Source organism: Bombus huntii, chromosome 8 (assembly GCF_024542735.1).
Source record: "Bombus huntii isolate Logan2020A chromosome 8, iyBomHunt1.1, whole genome shotgun sequence".
In the NCBI taxonomy this organism is placed as follows: Eukaryota; Metazoa; Arthropoda; class Insecta; order Hymenoptera; family Apidae; genus Bombus; species Bombus huntii.
In genome coordinates, this window is record NC_066245.1 from 8959092 (window position 1) to 8980845 (window position 21754).

General features: G+C 37.3%; 2 protein-coding genes and 1 long non-coding RNA gene across 10 annotated transcripts in view; 2 read left to right on the top strand and 1 right to left on the bottom strand.

Moving 5' to 3' along the window:
• LOC126868518 (dihydropyrimidinase) overlaps window positions 1–21754 on the top strand; it is a 23512-nt gene continuing 1758 nt past the window's right edge. For 2 of the 6 annotated variants that reach the window (XM_050624038.1, XM_050624039.1), the window contains exons 1-10: window positions 6–236; window positions 9707–9801; window positions 11442–11754; window positions 12897–13076; window positions 13264–13377; window positions 15554–15786; window positions 16584–16920; window positions 17166–17321; window positions 17449–17719; window positions 17796–17871. In XM_050624038.1, the coding sequence (XP_050479995.1) occupies window positions 198–236; window positions 9707–9801; window positions 11442–11754; window positions 12897–13076; window positions 13264–13377; window positions 15554–15786; window positions 16584–16920; window positions 17166–17321; window positions 17449–17719; window positions 17796–17871 (1814 nt within the window). In that variant the 5' untranslated portion in view covers window positions 6–197. Of the gene's footprint in view, window positions 237–9706; window positions 9802–11441; window positions 11755–12896; window positions 13077–13263; window positions 13378–13808; window positions 14042–15553; window positions 15787–16583; window positions 16921–17165; window positions 17322–17448; window positions 17720–17795; window positions 21069–21754 lie in introns of those variants that run through there. The other 4 variants (XM_050624037.1, XM_050624036.1, XM_050624041.1 and 1 more) reach the window with 4 other exon arrangements.
• Window positions 695–5782, top strand: LOC126868532 (uncharacterized). Its single transcript, XR_007690627.1, has 3 exons — window positions 695–935; window positions 1092–1294; window positions 1376–5782. It is a non-coding gene; the product is annotated as an uncharacterized LOC126868532 (long non-coding RNA).
• The window catches only part of LOC126868515 (epidermal growth factor receptor kinase substrate 8-like), a 21175-nt gene continuing 17534 nt past the window's right edge, over window positions 18114–21754 (bottom strand). For all 3 annotated transcript variants that reach the window (XM_050624032.1, XM_050624030.1, XM_050624031.1), the window contains exons 9-10: window positions 21542–21677; window positions 18114–21473 (exon numbers count right to left, since the gene is read on the bottom strand). In XM_050624032.1, the coding sequence (XP_050479989.1) occupies window positions 21405–21473; window positions 21542–21677 (205 nt within the window). In that variant the 3' untranslated portion in view covers window positions 18114–21404. The remainder of the gene's footprint in view (window positions 21474–21541; window positions 21678–21754) is intronic.

A 21754-nucleotide genomic window follows, 5' to 3' on the forward strand; every position in this document is an offset into this window, starting at 1 on the left:
CAGTCGCAGTCGATTGTTCGATTCGATTCGATCTTGCGCCTTTTGATTTTTACCTCGGGAAAACTTCGCGCAAGTGATACGTTTTTTCTAAGCAAAAATAGTGTGTACGTACAGCGTTCGTATAGCATATACTGCGTGTCCGGTAAGATCGTGTGGTTCACTCTTTTTAGACAACGTAATCCTTTCTTTAGTCAAAAATGAGCACGCCGGTGAAGAAGGTCCCCATTCACCTGCAGGTCAGTTCCTTGTCGATCTAGTCTGTTTTTATTTCTATTCTATTATTTCGGTGGTCATAGGAGCTGGCTCCTTTTAGTTTAAATATCATTACGTAAATAAACTGCGCAAAAATTTTCTTATTCATAAATGTACGTGGAGCAAACACCGGTTTATTTAGTCTTATGCATTGAATAGTATTTGCATCACGTGTAATATTGCGAAATTTAATGAATTTTATAATGCACATTACTATGAAGCACAGTAATCACTCTTTTCCTACTAAAATTATATATATATATATATATATATATATATATATATATATATATATATATATATATATATATATATATATATATATATATATATATATATATATATATATATATATATATATATATATATATATATAATCGTCATCTTTACATGACAAACTAATTTTTTATATAAATTTTAATAACAGCATATTGTGAGACTTTGACATAACACTTCACCCATATAAGAAAAGAAGAAATGGAAAGATTTGTTACTTATAATCGAACTAGTCAACAAGTAATTGCACGATAATTAGTATGAGAAAAGAAAAGATGAAACTTTATATAATTGTAAAAATAATCGGCTGTATGTAGATAAACGACCATGATAGTCGCCCGTGGACCGTGTGCAATGTAAATCGATGCAAGTATCTCTGAAACATGATTAGTGCAGCAATAAAATCAGTACGTACATCCTATATTCGATATTGCCTGACGTGAATTCATGACTAGAATAGCCCTTGCTTAAAACGTCATATCGATTTGTTTTCGTCTATAACGGTTAATTTAATATTCATTTACCACAGTATCTATAAGTTTCTTTCGTTCTTTCAATTTCAGCCGAGTTATGTACCATATCTCGTATTTAGAATATCAAAAATATAAATATGAAAGATATCGTATTTGTTGATAATTTTAAATGTTCATAATTTTAACTCGAACATGTCGCAGCAAGGGGTCACCGAACTTACGATCGATAGCATAGATGTGTTTAACAAACCATTCACAATTAACAGAGAAAAATAAAAAAGAAATGATTAATGGTAAAATGAATTAATTATTGATATTTATACGATTATATAACGATGATACAATATTAAGAAAACATAATTTATTTGTTTTAGTTGCTCGTATCAGGTCTTGATACCGACGTGTCGTTATTAAATACAAAAAAGTAATCAACAGTAAGATTAATTAATTATTATCGTTAATGAAACTATAACGACTACATAATGTTGAGAAAGCGTCATACTTTATTTGTGTTAATTGTCGTATTAATTGTTGCCACTGCCAAGTCCTTATCCCGTTCCCTTTGTTTTACCGCAGGCCATAAGGTTCGTTAAACGGATCGTAACCTCGAAGAGGTACATACCGTAACATGTAGTTCAAAGGAAGTGTTTAGAAGAAGCGTTATGGTAGAAAGTAAATAGATAGATATGGATGTTTCTGCGTCACTATTAAAACCGAAAGTTCGCACCATCGCAGTGATCGCAAGGTTGCTGCCTTATTGATCGGAGCGTCTTGGCGCCCGGCACCGCACCGGTCTCTCTCGCGAAAAGAGCCAACTTGCATGTCTACAGAAACACAAATGTACTACATTTATGTTTTTATGCATACGATGCATCTATAGAACTGAGTCACAGTAAAATTCAGAGTATGCAAACGCAATATGCGAATTAAACGATCAATTTGTAGCGAGATGTCATAAATTACCATTTTATAGTTTGTTAGATAGTAAATAGATTAGTAGATTAGACTCGATAGTAATAATCCGCTTTTTCGATAGCATTACATTTTATTGCCGTTTTACATCGAATGCAGATGCGAAGTGTTTAGTCAAACTCGTTTTACACTTTTCTACGGTTACACTTTTTTTCTTAGTTAAGCAGTTCCATAAAGCTCTACAATCAGAATCCTTCCTATGGAGTTATAATATCACAGTAATATCAAGTAACCGACAACTTTTTGCAATTTTACAATCTTTTCGACGAATGGCATAATTAAGAGATTTGCAATTGATGGAGTTTACTTGTACAAAAAATTTGTTTTATCTCCAAACCTGTTACCGTAACTTGTAACTTGTAACGCGTATCTTGTAATTTGTAACTTGTAATGTTCCGTTAATAAGTAATAGTTCAATCATGTAAGAAGGCTCAGTTCATAGATAACGCAGGCGAAGTTATAATTCTTCAGGGGGTGGCTGCATTTCACTTACTTCCCACGATGACGCAATGTACACTTTTCACAAATTAATATCACGTAACGCTCAAATACGTAGAATGACGCAAAGAGGTATTCAAGTATAAAGACAATCGCAATTATTAATTCAAATTAAACGCAATTTTGCTAAGCTTTATGCTCCAGTTTTTATACGTCAATTACTTTCCTATATAGACGTACGTTAAGATCGAGGCATGGGAACGAGAAAGTGTATTTTAACATACAATCATAGCATCAGAGATTCGGCATAAATAGATACCAATATATATCTCTTTCGTTTCTCCAAACAATTTCCCTAATTACACGATGCGTCGTTATATAACGCGTGAGAATTTCTCAATTATGAAAGATGAAGCTATTCACAGGAGGAAGGTGCTCTAACGATACCAAATACCGCGAGTTCCGATTTGGTAAAAGTTCGCGTGAATCACGGTCCGTGGTCATCGAATTAGGACCACTTAGAACTTTCAATATTTTTCGCTCTTTTAGTAAGATTAAGAGACGCGAATTCTAACAACAAAGTCTATTAATTACTAGGATGTTACACATATACGTGTTAATAATAATTTGTGCTTCCTCCTGTATTTTTAACAGGATAAATTATTTTCATGATTATTCCAGGACGGTTAGCAGGCACTATCCATTCCATACAGACAATGTTTCCATCAATAGATTATTTAACGAAGTTAAATTTAATTAGAAGAAATCCTAACAACTCGATTCCAAACATTTTTCAATTCTATTCTAAATTTCTATTCTAAATAAATGATTCTATCCTGAAATCGACAATTGGCTGTAGCAATGAAACCGCAAAGCCGTGCACCAAAGCATATGAACTGATCAAGTAGATAACGTTTTAAAAAACTATATCTGGTTAAAGATTTATTTGGAAAAATATCGCATATACACCGGTTTAATGATTCCAACAACTAAGATCTGACATAGTACGTGTATACATGACGTATTATTAGAATTAGAAAAGTGAACTTTCTGCATGTGGTTGAAATTTAACTGTATTTCCAGCGTTTAGCTATAGATACTAGTTTCAAAAGTTGGTAAACGTCGATGACGTGAAAGGGCTTAATACAGTGTGTGATTCGCGACGATAATTCGTACACGCTTGGGAAAATCGTACGGCACTGTGCCGTGGGTGCTATAAAAGCACGGTAACGCGGGCTGCGCCGGCGAATCAATAGTTCGTCGACACTACATACGTCCGACCTGAAGTCGGAAAAACCATCGGAGCTTGATTTTACGAGAGTGTGCACTGTGCACGCTCTCGACGACAGCCAGACGGTAAATCGTATATGAGAGAGCCATCGAATTACGGATCTTCCGTTAGTCTCTATGTCCCTGCGAGCTGTTCGCAGGAGCTGGATGGTTTCCGCGAGCAAAAATAAACCGTGGGTGGTGACTGACATTTTTGCCCGTGCCTTTTATCCCGTTTGGAGGGTGTAGAAGATATAAAACGGCTGATTCGTCTGACTCTTCCGAAGAAACATTGAAAAACTTGAAATTCTATATGTAGAACTTTCGCATGTGTGTATGTTAACTTATAAACTGTTTTCTAGGATGGATGGCTCTTTTTCGAATTAAGTTTCTCACAATGGATCTCGTTGCCGTAGGAGTCTTATACAGGAAAATACGTCACTGATTAATTGCTGGAATTGCATCATCGAACGATTAAAAAAGATTGCATTATTTATAAGGCTGGCCAATATATGCAGATTGAAACAGTAGTAAGAATGTAATCGAGCTTTTTAAGTCGCTCAAATTTGATTTAGATTCGTACTTCATCAGACGGCACAAAGGATTCAGCGAGGCAATCTTTCCGGTTCTCTTTGTCTCTCTGGTCCTCTATAAAATAATAATGACGAAAGCAGTTTACATTCTGTATATAAATTTCGAGTAGCATTAATGAAGAGTCTCGTTGTGTACATAGATCTCTAAAACATTTTTAATGTATCTACTGCATTAAAGGGTACAGAAGACTTGGAGAGGAAGTTAATTATTTGTTCAGAAAAAGGATCCAAATCCCGTGTACAGAATAATAGTCCTGTTCATTAAGAACTTCATCGAGTAGCTAGGCCCTCGAACCTCTTACAATTCGTTTTGCGTTTCCACTGGCGACAAGTGGTTCGACACGGGTATACTCATCGTCGTCTGTTTGTTTCACCGAGAACTTGACGGAGAATTTAGTCGAATGGAAGTCGGTCAGCCAAAATGTAAATTACCGGCATTATTCTACCGACGTAAATAGACACTGGGAAGCCAGGTGCGAGTCACATTGGTCGTTCCCGCGGCAAATTTATCGCGAACTGAAATTAGAGCGGCTTATCGGATCAGTATTGACCTTTTTTCGCCCCTCTTTTTCTTCGTTCGATTATACAAGTGCAAGGACGACTCGTAGACCGATTATACTTAAATATATTCTATCGTACACACGTTCTTCGCGTATCGACGCAACGTGTGATTCCCTGATTGCGTGTCGAAATTTCCAATTGTAGATACAACTTACGGTTTTCAAGTCACAGAAATGCACACGACTACTTTGCGTCTACCATTTGGTTCAATGCCTATCGGTATCTTTTGCGATAAATCACTTCGAGTGCTTTCTTCGTTTCTCGCTATTAAAATGTATTTAGATCTCAAGTAACGTAATCTCCAAGTTTACACCTCGTGTACGGTATATCTATATACAAGGTTACATCGCCATAAGCCGAGTACGACTATAGTCCTATGTTAGTTTAACACGAATTTCATTCCACGCGTTTAGACTTTCGTTGCTCGAAGAAACTTTAAGAAAGCGTTAAAAAGATGCGCCACCCATTATTATGTAACGTTATGCAATTACCGTTAACTCTCTGGTCCCGTTGGTGTATTAAATGGTCGAATATGTGGTGCACCTTTGGACCACGTTTAGACGATACAAAAGGCAGCTCGACGAACGTTTGTCGAGTTAACCAGCCAGAGAGTTGCTTGTACGATGTCTCGTTGGAGCGGGACGAGTCAGCCACCGTGAGTATTTTCTCCGTGTACGCGTCCACTTCATTTTCTTCGAAGAAATCAACGATAGAAACCTGCGAGTTTCGCTCCTTAAGAACGCAGGAAAAATCCTTTTCCCTTCGTGAAAGCGGTCAAGCCTTGGCGGCTGGCGCTCTGAATCGTCTGGATATAGTAATTAACGAAGAAATCGCCTTTTAATTGGACCAGATACGAACTGGAACGGCGATCCAAGCGACAGCGTCTTCTAGGCGCATGCAACCGTATACAATCTACCTTATTACAATGTGTTCGAACTTACGCGATAAAAGCAGAGCGTGCGATTCGATTGGGATCTGAATTCTCGTACTAGATACTCATTTGCTTGATAAGATCTTCCATTTGGGCGATGTTTGCTCGAGTTCAGATGAATTCGTGGCATGTTGCCGGGAAATGCTGGAGATATCGATTTTACCAGGGGCGTACTTCCGTACGGGGGTGGAAGATCTTATGACGCGTCGCCTCGTGCTTTTATCCACGTTTTTTCTTCGTTTCATCATTTTTCTTGTGTTTGATTTTGAACGTGTCGAAACTTAGAAGTACTCCATTCGATGACCTATATATGATAATTGACGTGTAAATTGATAGATCGAACCGTGAACGAAATGGGGCTAGAATTGTGAAAACACAGGAGATTACAGGAGAAGAGCATGATAAATACGTATCATTTCTATTGATTTTTTGATTTTGATGTCATATTACGATTAAAGAGGAACATTTCTACGCGATATACGTAGCTAAAAGTGGAAAGAATCCGTTCGAGCGAAAGATATAATTGACAAGGCTTTGTAGAAGTTAAAGATACAGCTGTTAAGGTAAACAGAGGTGTTTTAACGTCTTTCACCACTTTAATATTATGACGATATTTTTACGATTCTGAGGAGGCTGTAGAAGCACACCTAGAAGTCTCTAAAATCAAATAATAAGATCATTTTGAGAACATAGGATCAGTCGACGACGTAGCGAATCTCAAAATTGTCTTGTAAAAACGGAAAATCTTCTCCTGTGGCCTTCATATGGAATCACGGTAGATGCTAAATTCGCAACTGACACGAAATGGTATTAAACGTGTCTGAGAAGTGAACGGTAGGATTTCTTTTCTCGAAAATCACGCCGACGTACGGCTAACGTATTTTAAGCGGTCGTCTGCTGAAAATATCCAAGCGAAGATTCTCTAACACATGAAACGCACATGTCGCGTCCGTGCCTAATAACTATACCGTGAAGATGACAAGGTCTCTGCCCACGTGAATTGCGCCAACGAGTTCTCGATATTCGTTCCATTTCCATTGGTTTAGACCGAAGGTTGTGCCACCATTTCATTCTATGGTTGAGGTAGTTTAGCGTGCAAAGTTTATTAGAAAAGGCACATCCCTTGTAAAATCATTGTTTTAAGAAAACGCTGCGTTCTTTTAACGACTTGTACCCTTTCGAACATCCAATATATCACCCTCCCTTTGTTCGACAAGATCCGATTTAACAAAGTACACCTTGCAGCAACACTTACATCAGAGGGGGCGAGGCAGATTGGGATCGATTTCATGAAAGCCACGGCTATTCACGGTGGTTTAAATTCACACAGGGTGTTCGAAGCGATTTTACGGGGTGGAGACCTCCAGCCTGCGTGAAGGGTTTGTTACACCACGCGTTGCATTAGCCAGTGCGAAGGGTACGGACCATGGATCGGTTATAAAACGTGGGTGGTGCCGGCGACAACGATGGATTGTCCTTTTTTTCCACTGTTCCCTCCTATGGCGTCTCTGATCTTTCTCCCCTATACGCTTTCATCTTTCTACGGACGGGGAAAGCCTCAGGGGTGGTTGTCGAAAGTCCCTTATGCAGCCTCGTGGACTCCTTTCTCTCTGGTCTCCCTTCAGTTTGTTCCACCTACGAGATCCACGCTAATATTTATACGTTTTGTCCGCTCTTCTTTATACTACAACGAGCATAAAGTGAGGTCAGGATCTTTGTTTTTTAATCACTATGTCACTGTACTCGATAATTTGCTGATTCTCAAGGGTTGCGTGATATTTCGGATTGGGTACCTGGATCTTTTAATTAATCGAGACACGTAACGATAGACACACAAATAGTACGAATGTTAAGAAAATATAATCACGCGTACATAGATAGTTGTTGATACGTAGATTTTTGAACAATCTGAATTATTATCTTGGACGATAAGTTGTCTAAAGTTTTGTTACTGAGCAGAGGGATAGTACGATAGTAAAAGGTAGGACTTTAAAGAAAATACAGTTACGTGCAAATATTCCCCATTATTTTAAATGATAATTCCTGCGAAGTTCGTAATTAGTCGAGAGACATAATGTAAGGACGATAAGAAATACAGTCACGTATAACTGTTTCTTATTATCGTAGAGGATAGTTCTTCTGAAACAGTGTTGTTCGTCGAAAGACATAATGCAGGACTAAAAAAGTGTGAATCTTAAGAAGATACACTCGCGTGTAGATATTTCTTATTGTCTCGAAAGATGTGGGAAAAATTGTTAGTATTTACACGAGGGTTAGCGTCGAAAACATAGCGAAAAGAGATGTGTTCCTTTATTCATTGCGGAAATGGCACGTACATATATGGCGAGCACGGTTTTCAAATCCTGATTGTATGGTAATGTCCGAAGTGGATCAGCGAAAAACCGCGCGTTTTCCGTGTCGAGAACGTTTACGATAGAGGCGAAACCTGTATTCCTTCGGATGGAAAGATGTATCGCGGAATACGGGATCTTACGCTTATCAGTCGTAGCACATCGGTTATACTGCTCTAAATTCAGCATTGGCGGAAGTGCGTGAAGCGTAACTTCTATTATATACTGATTGGTATACTATAGTGTGGAGGTAATATACGCACATTAATCGTCTGCACCGGATGTTGGATCCGACGCACGTTGCAAACGAATATCAAGGACAGTGCGCAGGGGGTTTGGTCAACTCTCAATGAGAAGTAATTTCATTCGAGGCAGAGGTTTTTTAGATGACACTGTACGATTCCAATGTTTAGAAACGTTTATATGATGAAACTTCGCTAATATCTTAGCGAAACACGAGTTAAAACACGAGTTAAAACACGATTATCATGACCATGTTGATAAGGCTTTGAACAAGTTTGAATATGTATATAGAATTTGGAAGATTTATTCTAAATATTCGTTTCGTAGAAGTCACAGAAATATTTTAACAATTATAATTCGTTGGATTAATAAGCCTTGATATATATTTAGCACGAGCACTTTTTTCTGGTTCATAGAGTAAGCGAATTTTATAAAAGTATTATTAATTACGCAATAGTAATTGAAAGCAACACTCGCTATTTTTCTATCGAATCACCAGCCTATAACGTTAAATTATCTATTGAAAAACGGCAAAATAATAAAATCGTAGTAGTTTGATCTATCCGTAATTCTATGATTGATGTACATCGTGTCGAAGAGCAAACGTGCAGGTATTTTCGAGCGATAGCGTATCCGAATGATTATAGATATTACGGATAAATAGATAACGAATCGATATTATCAGATGATAAATAGAAGATAAGCATTATCTAAATATCAAAGGATAAATTCGTACACCTTGGTTTATATATGGAAGCTTCTGCAAATATCAAGGGCAAATATATTGTAAAAGAAATATAATTAAACTGTAAATAGCCGAATGCATTTGGATAATTAATATGTGTTTATTATCATCAGAATTCATCGTAATTGGTTATATTATCGTAATTAACGTTAGTCGATATTATTAAAGATAATTAATATCCAAATATTTTACTGTGTAAATCTACACACCGGAAATTTTCATCTACGTAGTAGAAGTCTCGTGGACGACTGACCTATAAAAGTTTAATATCAACTGGAAAATTGACGCTCGGCTCCCCCTATCTATAAGCACCGTTTATACATTTCTAATGGTTTTAATCGTGTAACAAAGTATCGTTTACAACTTTACCGAAAAGAACGGTGGTAAATAATTCGCGTGGTACTTGTCGATGTGCATTTATTTTCTTTAATCGCCGAATTTTACATATGTATAGAACATTAGCACAACATATACGCGGATAATACAGGCGTGCAAGAAGATCTCGTTAAAGATTATCATTCAGTAGCATTCGACGTTATTACAAGTTGCGGTACCGTTTTGAAAAAAGGTATGCGAATTGATACCAACTGTTCTGTTTCCAGAGCGCGCAAAACAGGCTGCTGATTAAGAATGGCAAGGTGGTGAACGACGATGGGATCACGGACAACGACGTTTACATCGAAGACGGTATCATTAAGTAAGAGTCCTTATACTTATATACATTTGCCGTATTTATTTTCAGACGCGTGTAATTACGTCATTAACACATTGACTGCCACGAGAGTTCCATCTGTTTTGCTCCATGAACCACGATAAATTAATACGTTTCACTACAATATATAACGTTATAAAGTATAGTGTATTATGTAATCACGTGGCTTCTTATAAATATTAATTATCGAATAAAATTTCACTTACTGTTAAATATTAGTTAAATTAAAATTATATGTCATATCAATAAAATTAATATTTCGTTTCATATTTAAATCAAAATTACTAATTATAATTAGGAAATCAACATATTAGAGAAAGTTGGATGTTAACAGAATTCCATTTAATATTTTACACGTTGAATTTCTAATTTATTAAAATTAAATGAAAGTTAAAATACTTTAATAACAGAATGCAATTTTTATTATTTATTAGCTATATTTTATCGCGCATGTATGTTAAATTTATTATGTACATCCAGCTATTATCATGTTGTTCGATATTTTTAATTCGATGATATCCAACGTAATCGACGTATTACTTACGAAAGCACATATTTCGTTCACGATGGAACTGCAATTCTGTCTCGTTTCGATGCGATGGATTGATCATTCGGTTTTTTTCTTTGACGTTGATGATTGTCAATCGGAATCGTTGCGCAAGTCAAAGAATTATGATCCTGAGGTACTCGCTGTAACATTTGTAGTTCGCGAGCAAACATACTTTTGAACTTACGCGTGCGAACGATCAACGTTTCATTGAGTATTCTACTCGCGTGTTTGCACGCCACTTTACGCAAGCGAAACGCGATACAACGCTGGCTGTTTTATCAATGAGCAATATGGAAAGATAACGCGATGATGGGCGGTACAATTTGTCAAGCAAGCGTGACATGCACTACCTAATGAACGGTTTAAAGAAGGCAATAAGCAGGTAATATCGAGCCTTTGCTTAAAGCCATGTGATTATGCACCGTGTAAATGGTTAGAGGTTGTTGGTCAACTCGCCTCATTGCTCTCCCCTTTTGGAACGAAGATTCGAATTAATGCTGCAAAGTTTTAATCTTGTTCGGTATTTTCATTTTCAGAAGAACGATTTCAGTTTAACGTTAGCATTTTTTTAAGAGAAAAATAGCAAGAATCGATACCGGTGTTACATTATCAGTTATCATTGATTCCTCCTAGAAAAACGATGTTAAACAAACCAATCGTTGATTGCAGATCTACTCACGCCATTGCTCCTCTTTTAGAACGAAGATTAAATATAATATCGGGACAGTTGTAGATATTATCTAGTATTTTTATTTGCAATAGAATCGAAGAACTGCTTGATTTGTCTAGGTTTGCTTAAATTATCGAAAAGTAGAGATCACTATTTTTAAAAAACCAAATATTTAAAGTCACGTATCATTCTTTACTTTCGTAAATCGCATTCTAATCACCCTTGAAACTCAAAAATACCTAACGATCGTTCGCAATCGTGATTCTTTTGTTAAAAAAAAAAAAAAACAAAAAAGGAAGAAAACAGATTTCCAATAAACTAATCGACCAATCGATCGTGCTAGAAGCGTTTAATCGCTCGCTTCCACCACTGGATTCATTTACATTGTGAACGTTCTATTTCTAGGCAAATGGGTCGCAATCTGATAATACCGGGTGGCACTAGAATCATCGACGCCCGTGGGAAGTACGTGATGCCTGGTGGCATAGATCCACACACCCATTTCGAATGCGAGCTAATGGGCGCCAAATCGGTCGACGATTTCTATCAGGGGACTAAGGCAGCTGTCGCTGGTGGTACGACGATGATCATCGACTTCGTCATCCCCAGGAAGGACGAATCCCTTTTGGAGGCGTACGAGAGGTACCGAGAGTCCGCCGATCAGAAAGTCTGCTGCGATTATTCGCTCCATGTCGCTGTCACGTCCTGGAGTCCAAAAGTGAGCCTCTCAACAGATCAACAAGCGTCCAAGACAATCTTCAATGTCGTCCCATCTTTATATCGCCGTTATCGTAATACAAAGAAATATGTCGCTAGAAGGTTGAATTAATAAGATCTGACAGATAGGTTGAGACGACTACCACAAACAGAGCCAGCATGATACAGTTTACACGCGTCCTCTATTCTACTTAGTCAACCAGAATGAGATAATTACCGTAATGCGAGTCCTTCCTAGAAAAGAAAGCACGTCTGGGCATGACCTTTTTCTTGTGGGTCTTTTAAGTTCACCGACATCTCTCCGCGAAGTTAAACATAGTCTGTATTAACACGAAGCGACGTAATGTTAACAAGTAGTATTCAGATCGCAAATAGAATTTACGTAATCCGCCGATGATCGTCGGAAATTGCCAGGGTTGTTACGTTCGACTCTCTCTCTCTCTCTCTCTCCTTCTTTTGAACGTTTCTTTTGTCGAACGTTAATGATCAATCGGACGATTGAAATCGGTGGAATGGATTGAACAGAGAAACTGCACGAAAATTGCGAATCGATCGTTGCCAGAATCGTTGAATCGAATAAATCGTTTAGACTTGAAACGAGCATAAAGCATCGACCTGGATGTTTGCTCATCGAGCGACGAGTCCGCTCTGATCGTTCCTAAATATGGGAAAACCGATCCCGCGGCAAATTGGCAAATCGTACGAATCTGGTAGCTGCAGTTGTCTTGCTATATGCCGACTCTGTAACTGTAATCGCGATCGTGAATGGAATACCAAACGATCGGTGAGGAAATCGCAAGCGAACTGCGTACGGATGCATGTAAATCGCCGTGCTCCTTATTTGCTGACGCTTGTCGGACTCCTCGTCCGTTCGAAGCAATTCCGTTCCGTTTAAAGCGATTCCCTTCCGTTCGAAGCGATTCTGTTCCATTGGAAGCGATTCTGTCCCGTTCAAAACGATCTTCTTCCGTTCGAAGTAATTCTGTTCCGTTGGAAGCAATTCTGTTCCGTTGGAAGTGATTTTATTTCGTTCGAAGTGATTCTATTTCATGAAAGCGATTCGGTTCTATTTTTAAAGCGATTCTGTTTAGCTCTAGGCGCTCATATTTCCCCTGTATTACAGCTGAACGATTTATATCGCAGGTCAAAGAGGAGATGGCCACGTTGGTGAAGGATCACGGTGTCAGCAGCTTTAAAATGTTTATGGCCTATCGCGACCTGTTTATGCTAAGGGATCCAGAATTAATTGAGACGTTCAAAACGTGCAAGGAGCTCGGTGCCATCGCTATGGTTCATGCGGAAAATGGCGATATTATTGCGGAGGTAAGAGGCACATCGTGATTTACGATGTATAGTTATCCTTGAAGTAAACGAGCAATACGCTGTGTTTGAATGTTTCAACAACTGTTACCATGTTTGGCCCTCTATTATCCGGCGAAAATAGACACAGTACGTTTGCAGTCACGAATTCAGGGATATACGTAGACAAGAACGTTCGAAATTGTTTTAGAACACGAAACGATTGCTCGATGCAGGAGTGACGGGGCCGGAAGGTCATGAAATGTCTCGCCCCGAAGAAGTGGAAGCGGAGGCTGTGAATAGAGCGTGTGTTATAGCTAGTCAGGTAAGGGCGACAGTCTGGAGAGGACTCTATTTTTAGAGAGGATCACTTTATATTTGTCCAGTACGCTTGTTTACTGTTTCAAGCACCGCTATTTTGATGATCAATGTATCGTAGTACCTTGAATGATTGTTTATTAACGGTCGTATCACCCTGTTTTTGTCACTCTCGTTTTACTTTCGAATGAATGACATTTTCAATTCAGTTTCAGTTAAAAGCACAACAACTAATTTTCCTTTTTATCGTTTCAAACTATGACAAAATGTAAAGAACAATTGTGCTATGATCTTATTTAAGGGAGGAGGTACTTGATTGCTCAGTTTCATTTTAAGAATTTATTAGATCTTATTGAGATTACCCTTACGAAAGGCAGGTTCGTTGTTTTTCAGACAAGACGTTGTAAGCATAAATCGATCAAAATTCTGCATGCTTAGGTCAATTGTCCACTGTATATAGTGCATGTGATGAGTCGTAGCGCCGCAGAGGCGGTGGATGCTGCGCGTAAGCGTGGCGCTTGCGTCTTCGGCGAGACCTTGGCAGCTGCAATTGGCACAGATGGTACCAACTACGCGCACAAATGTTGGAAACACGCAGCAGCGCATGTTTTGAGCCCACCTCTCAGACCAGACCCAGATACATCTTGCGTGTTGCTGAATATGTTGACCAAGTGAGTCGAAGCCACCGTGGTCCTTCGATAGGGTGACTTTGACATCCACGGCATAGTCTCTTCGTGTTTCCACTTATCACACGATATTGTTATAATTATACGTAGTCTTCTATACATTCCATTTCACGAGTGAACGAAGAAAGTAATTTACTGGTTGTAAAACAGTATGTTTCGCTGACCGAAAAATGATTAGAATAGTATGCGATACTTATGAAAGAACTACACTTTACAGTTTAGTTAAGAAAAGTATGTAATTTACAATGCTAATGTAAGCCATTTGGTTCAGCTATACCGTTTTTACTATTGCAATGAATAGCATAGGAAGTAGTAGGGATTCAGAAAAGATGTAAGAAAACAAGTAAGAAATATGAGATACGTAGTCTTGGTTCGTAAAAACTATTTAAAACTACGCATTAGCGGACATTACAATCACAGAACTAGCCTCCGTAGTCTTAGATGTAAAACTGTTAAAGTCCTACAAACCTATTATCTCAGATATCAAGATTTCAAGGTGGTTTCATAAACTCAGAATGATCTGTGTTAAAAGACTTACAGAGCCACTTGCACCTGGGATTAAATCGAACAAGTCCAGGTGGTCTCTGCGAAACCTTGCAAGTTTGTACAAATTTATGAATCTGATACATTAGACAATGAAACTTCATAAAAGCAGATTATTCTCCATCATGTTTTAAAATGTTACAACAGACGATCATTGAAGTACAATTAGGGTATAATAATAGCTGCCCGATGTTGCATGCACCGTAAATTATATTTAGATGTTCCGCTAAAATTCCCGTGCATGCACACTGATCGTAACTGTAGTTCGATTTTACTTTTCCTTTGCCCTATTTCTTTGCAAGTTTGAAATCACCTGGCACGATTCCCTCAATGTACAAACGTGATCTAGCTCAACTCGAAGTTGTCTCTAAATTGTAGTTAGACACGGTATCGTGAACACGGCTGAAAAGAATATTCCTTTAAGAAACATAACAAAACCGAAGACGATTTTGACAATGTAAAAATTCATATTTAAAACTTACATCGTACGCAGATTTTTGAAATTCTATCAACACTGCAACAAGACTCAACTATCATGATTGTAATAGTAAAATCAGAAATCACTTTAGAAATGTATATGACGGTTGCAAACATAAACTTAATGAACAATTAATATAGAATACGAATTGTTGGTTTAAACTAAAAATATAATCAATGTTAAATCTGATGCTTGAGGTTTATTAATAAGATGGAAAATTCACTGTTTAAATTACCAACGTCGTGAAGTTTATGTTTACAATAGACATTCTGTAACTTTTACATACATTTCTAACTCGATTTCAACTTGATTTAAACTCTGCTAATGTGATTATCATATATTCCTACAAAATTTCGATAAGTCTTTACATAGTTTAGAGAACTATTGTATATGATAATCTTGCCCTTTTTTTCGGCTGTGATCGCGCTTTCACTGATAAGATCAACGTCAGGATAAACGAGACGATCGCGGTTTAGGTGAATTGTCCGCTGTACGTAACGGCATTGTCGAGCAAGTCCGCTGCTGATGTTGTGTCCTCGAAAAGGTCGGAGGGTGTCGTCCTGTTTGGAGAGACTCTCGCAAGTACCGTGGGTATCGATGGTAGCGAACAATACGGGAAAGATATCGAAAAAGCGAGACGTTACATTACTAGCCCACCATTGAGACCCGATTCTACCACTCCTGCCTATCTAATCGAACATCTAGCACAGTAAGTAATCTAAAGTTTTAAATCTTTTGACATTAATCAAGGAGACGGACACAAATCGAAATACTATCTATACGGTAATGTTATATACTATATTTGAAAAATATCGGTGCTTTATCCTTTTCGTTGTTGTTAATTATCGAAGTTTCAAGTGTCTATATCGGTGTGATCGACAAATCATGCGATCGTAAGAGACGACCGATGAAATAGACGGTATAGCAAAGTGGAGATCTATCCGATGGCTTGCCGTGTTTATCCCGTTTCGAGTGTTTCGAGTACTTCCCGGTTCGTGCTGATAAGTAGCTGATTCCTGTATAGGAACTTAATGCAGAAAGACTGTCGATGGTTAGCAATAGGAGATAAAACGATTTTTCCCATTATAACGTTACCCGTATGCATGTGGATGCCCCGCGTATTCAAATGACAGCGATAAATTACAGTAACAAATTGGCACGCACGATATGAGGCTAACTGAACGTAATTTTAATAGGCATCGCGTGGGAAGCGCCTCTTATCTCGCTGCTGGTATTAGAGTTAATTAAACGGGCAGAGGAAAACTCGTTTAAAGATCATTTCCACGGTCAGCATTCAATTTTACTTATTTACTTGATAAACCGGTCATATCGCGACTCTATAATCTATACTTTACATGTTAGAAAATTCTTCCAGCTTGTCAGATGTCAAGGTAACCTTTGGTTCTATAGAATATTCTCTGCGATATTCTAATTTCTATGTTCTTAAGATATCGGCATTTTTATTTTACCAGTCACCTACTTAAACAATCTGCTCTATTTCGCCAGAGATGGCCTTCAAGTTACCGGTAGCGACAATTGCACCTTCAACGCCGAACAAAAAGCTCTGGGCAAAGATGACTTTTCGAAGATTCCCAATGGTGTAAACGGCGTGGAAGACCGGATGTCAGTCGTTTGGGAGAAAGGTGTACACGCGGGAATAATGGATCCTACGAGGTTCGTGGCAGTGACCAGCACCAATGCCGCTAAGATCTTCAATTTGTATCCGCGAAAGGGAGTGATAGCGGTCGGCTCAGACGCAGATATCGTTGTCTGGGACCCCAACAGGAAGCGTACGATTTCCGCTCAGACGCATGTTCAGGCCGTTGACTTCAACATCTTCGAGGTAAGGGCTGGCTGATATTAAGCTTTAATAAAGTCTTTGTCCCTGTAATATCGAGAGCACGCGCCCTGGGATTTATTTTCCATTTGTCTTGTCGACCTATGTTCCGCAGGAAGTTCAATCAAGCTGGTATCGTTAAGAGCGATAAAGACAAAATATGATTAACCCCTATTGCTATTGAACTGCCGTTACCTAGGTACTTTCGTTTCTTTCGCGAAGACACTGAATTCAATTTTAATCTATTCCAGGGTATGGAAGTTCACGGAGTACCGGAATACGTTATAGTGGAAGGTCGTGTCTGCGTGGACGAGTGCGAACTAAAGGCTGTTCATGGATTTGGAAAGTTTGTCGAGACGCCAAGCCACGTTGATTATGTATACAGTATGATAGAAGACAGAGAAAAGGTGCGCCTCTCTTTTTATGGTTAATTCGTATGTAAACGTGGAACGTTACAAAGCACAAAAGCAAACAGTTATTTCTAACGACCTACAAATCAATTTCAATTACCGTTCCGGGATCTTATTTACACAGAGACCACGCGGAGTGGCACGAAGCGAAGCCGAAGCGAAAAAGTACGCCGAGGAGGATGCCGCGATCGCGAAGGCCAAAGAGGAAGCAAGAAAGGCCGCAGCACTCGCGAAGAATCATCAAACGAATGGTACTTACGAGAGTCCGAAACCGAAGATTTCAATGCCTGATTGCATGCCGACACTGCCAGACTCTGCGGTGGTTACGCCATCGTCGAAAGGCCCGCGACTAGAGGGACAAAGAAATTTGCAAGACTCTACTTTCTCCATCAGCGGTAAGTACCCAATAGAGAAAAGAATTTGTTTCTTTTGAGGAAGAGAACCGGTACTGAAAAAGTTGTATGTTCGCAGAGGACGTCGAGGAAGCAAGAAGAGCTTGTATCCGCGTGAATAATCCACCCGGTGGTCGCAGTGCAGGAGGTTTTTGGTAATTTATGAAAGACAGAATCTAAAGGTCTGCTTTGCATATAGGGATCTTTCCTTACAGAGAAAATAGGAACGAAATCCTTCTCTCGTCATCTTTCTTTTATTCGTGCATACAAAAAGAGCCACTCCATTTTTCTTGTTTTTACGTGACTGTTCTCTATCAGCCCGCTTTCAGGTTCGCTATTCACTCAATTATTAACGATAAGTTTCGTTTTCAATTGATATACGTTCCCAATCGATTAAGGTCTGTTCCATCAAAGGAGGACTTGGATGCCACCGGTCAGTAGAGCGTACGTTCGTATTTTCATCTATCACACTATTTTTCGCTTCACTATCGCTTCATTGCCCGCTCTCTGTGTACCGTACGCTTCATTCTTTGACCTTGGAACGTTCACGCGTTTTCGTCACTCGCACTTATCTCGCATCGTCGACTTTACCCTTCGTGCAATAGATATATGTATCTGTTGAGTATCTAGCAGATTAAAGGTTTATTTTACCGTTCTTCTTGGACAATCTCTTTGAGTTCTGCAAACTCATCTCGTTTGTTTGTATAATATGTTGTTTTATTATATACTATAAGGAATAACGGAATTACGTACGGGTATCAATGTGGTTTCATTTTCATATGTATACTTTATATATTTATGTTTTTTCTACAGTGAAACTATAAGTAAGGAGTTACTTACTGCTTTTCTAGATATTTTGAAAAACAAATAAAAAAGATGTAAAATTTTTTTAAAATGTACGTATTTCTGTTGATTCTAAGGTCAAGCTGATATGCAAATTATTTATTGCATAATTATATTACTCCAAAACAATATTCGCATCTGTAATGTAATATTTAAAGTCATTTTACATGATCGAAAATACCCTACATATTTGGTAAAACTTAATAATGACAGTTGATCATTAACGAACGATTATTGGTCACCGAACATAATTCGTACATTTCACTGTTGTTGAAATCAGTTGTTATTGTAACTTTGTTTCCGTATCGTCTAATAAGTTATATAACACCGGTATACATTGATCATCATCGGTTTCATCACTGATATCATACGATGACGTAAACATCATTATATGCTCGGTGTACATATTACAAAAAAAAATGTTGTTTCGCTCTCATTTAATCGAGGTTCACTACTGGCATGCAACTGTTTTACGGGCATAATGTTAATATTATATATTTTATATGCTATCATTAACCGTAGAATCGAACACCGTACCATTAATTTTAAGTCAATCCTCGATTAAACAATAATTGTTTTGTTTCTCTATCACAGTCTAGCGTTACGTTTCGGTTAATTATATTGTTAATTGTAATGAGTGTAAATATTAAAGTAATCCTTAGTTTAACAATTCGAGGAACTTGAAAGATTGTTATTTTGCAAAGGATTAAGTAATCGTGTTATAAACTATATATGCGAAGTTACATTTGAATGTTCGTCAGATATTGATATGTAATTTAATTATCATATAAAAGGATGAAGTCTGTAAGTTTGAACAAATGGTTGAGAAATGAAAAACGGGAAATCTTTTGAATAATTTTCACTATATTTTTACCATAGTTGTAGAATATTTGCGAGTTTAGAATAGTTCAAACGATAAAGTGATCTTGAAACTTACGATAATATTGAAACAAGTAACGTAATTAAATATTTGGCATTAGGAGTTTTTCCTGTTTCGATGATACAGAGTAGCATTTCTCTGCTTCAAAAATGTACAAACTTTTGAAAATTTACCAAAACGAAGAAAATTTCAGCGTTTAACAACGATAAGCTTGTAATAATATTATATTAACTGAAATACGCACAAATTCATAAATAGATCACGCAGACAAAGACGCTAAAGATCACAAATTAACAACATTGTGCCGGAAGGAAGACGTTAATGTGATGTATTTGACAAGAACGCACACTTGTTCGCTTACGATTGCTGTTACAAAATTTTACATGAAAAGATATATTTACAAAGTCACTTAGTACTATTTGATTTAATTAGTCGAGTCACATGTTGCGTGAAAAAAGAATGTTTTTTCAATACTTTAATAACATAAATCCTACATTCCGATTTTTAACACGTTGCAAGGATTACCCATTTCTTTTTTAAAGAAAACTCTGTCAATGAAATAATGTATCCAATGATACTTTTATTAAATCCTTAAGACACGTACGTCTACGAAAGTAAAGTTAACGATAATGATTTTAACAATAATAATAACATTAAGGGTAAATGATACTAAACAGTAATAATCGTCGCATAATAAATATTCATTACGTAATTATTATCGTATAAGGTGGATAAACTCGAAATTTTACGAGCGTAAGAGGCTTGTCTGAGCTACTCGTAAATGACCAAAATGTTTGGTACTATCGTAGCACTTACAGAAAACGCGAATAACGTTGTGACGCATTTTTAGGACGAGACTTAGATCGCATTTAAGAACAAGATGTCTGAGAGTTTTTCAACGTAGATTTTGTATCGAAATTTCAGGAACGTTTTTAAGAGTTTCTACATACACGCGTAGAGTCTGTGTAATAAGTTGTTAGGGATCACGGAAAGCAACATGCTTCGTTATATTTTGAAATAATTTATGGTAGTAATCTTATAGGCGATACGTTGCAATTATTTTACCGAAATAATTCTATTACGAAAACGTTTCCCTAGATCCGTTGTTTTGTCTTCTAACGATAATTATATAGCTGGACGTATTTGATTATATAAGACTGCTTGGAGCTTGATTAACCAGAAAACGATTTCACTTTGTTCAACGTATCATACGATTTAATGAAAAGCGTTGTCTCCGTTTCTTTTTATAGCCTGTAGACTATTAACGTTCATTAAGTCTTAACACCGTTATTGTGCATGTTGCGTTCGTTCAATAGCAATCATTTCTATTTCTTTGTAAAAAGTTTTACATTGACGCATTCGATAGGTGCATTACTGTATTCCATTTGCTAATATAAAAGTTTGTACGGGAATTTATTATTTAAATGACAAATATTGTGAGGGCTTTATAACAGATTTACCTTTATAAAAATATAATTATCAATGTGTTCACGTTGCGTGACCTCGAGTCGAGTATTCGAAAGAAGTGTATAGTTTATCGATATAATGAATGATACAGCTAGAGTACCTATTTATGTCTGTTACAATGTATGTGATCGCTTGAAATAAAGACTTGACATCAATATTGAACTGACGTTTCTAATTTTCTACTAATAACACTCGTCGTGGAAATATCACGTTGTTACTTGGAGAATGATGTTTCTTACGGATATTGACAAACATTGCCTGTTGTCATTAATGGTATATATGTATCAACGTATTGTAGAAAATGGAATAAAGAATCTCAGTTAAATATTTGATTTGTAAAAATGCCTAAGTACATATTTACCGGTGTATGTGATATTGCTCATAATTCATTTTGCTTCATAATTTCTTGATGTATGTGTGTGATTTTAAATACATACAATCGGAAGATATGTACAATTCTTATTGTATATTTCTATGGAGTATTTGGCGGTGAATGTTTCATTGTTCTTCAACTTTATGTCGAGCTTTCTCCAATATTTGTTTTAATTCTGACATCCGAGGATGCTTCTACAAATGTAAAAAAGTTAAATTACCGCATTTAAAATCTGCAAGTTTTATTTTTGACATTTACTCACCTCGCTTTCAGTTCGTGCAGCTAAAATTTGACCATAGAGTTTGCTACCTTCTGCAATACCGCAATACTGTTCCAGTTGTCGTTTAGTTAAATCGAATACCTCCAAACCAGTCATATCCCTTAGCTGTTTACAAGTTCTGAAAAAATTAAGCATTTTTCAATTTCTTAAATTGTCAAATATTCAAATATTAAATTTTCTTATTAATTGCATTCT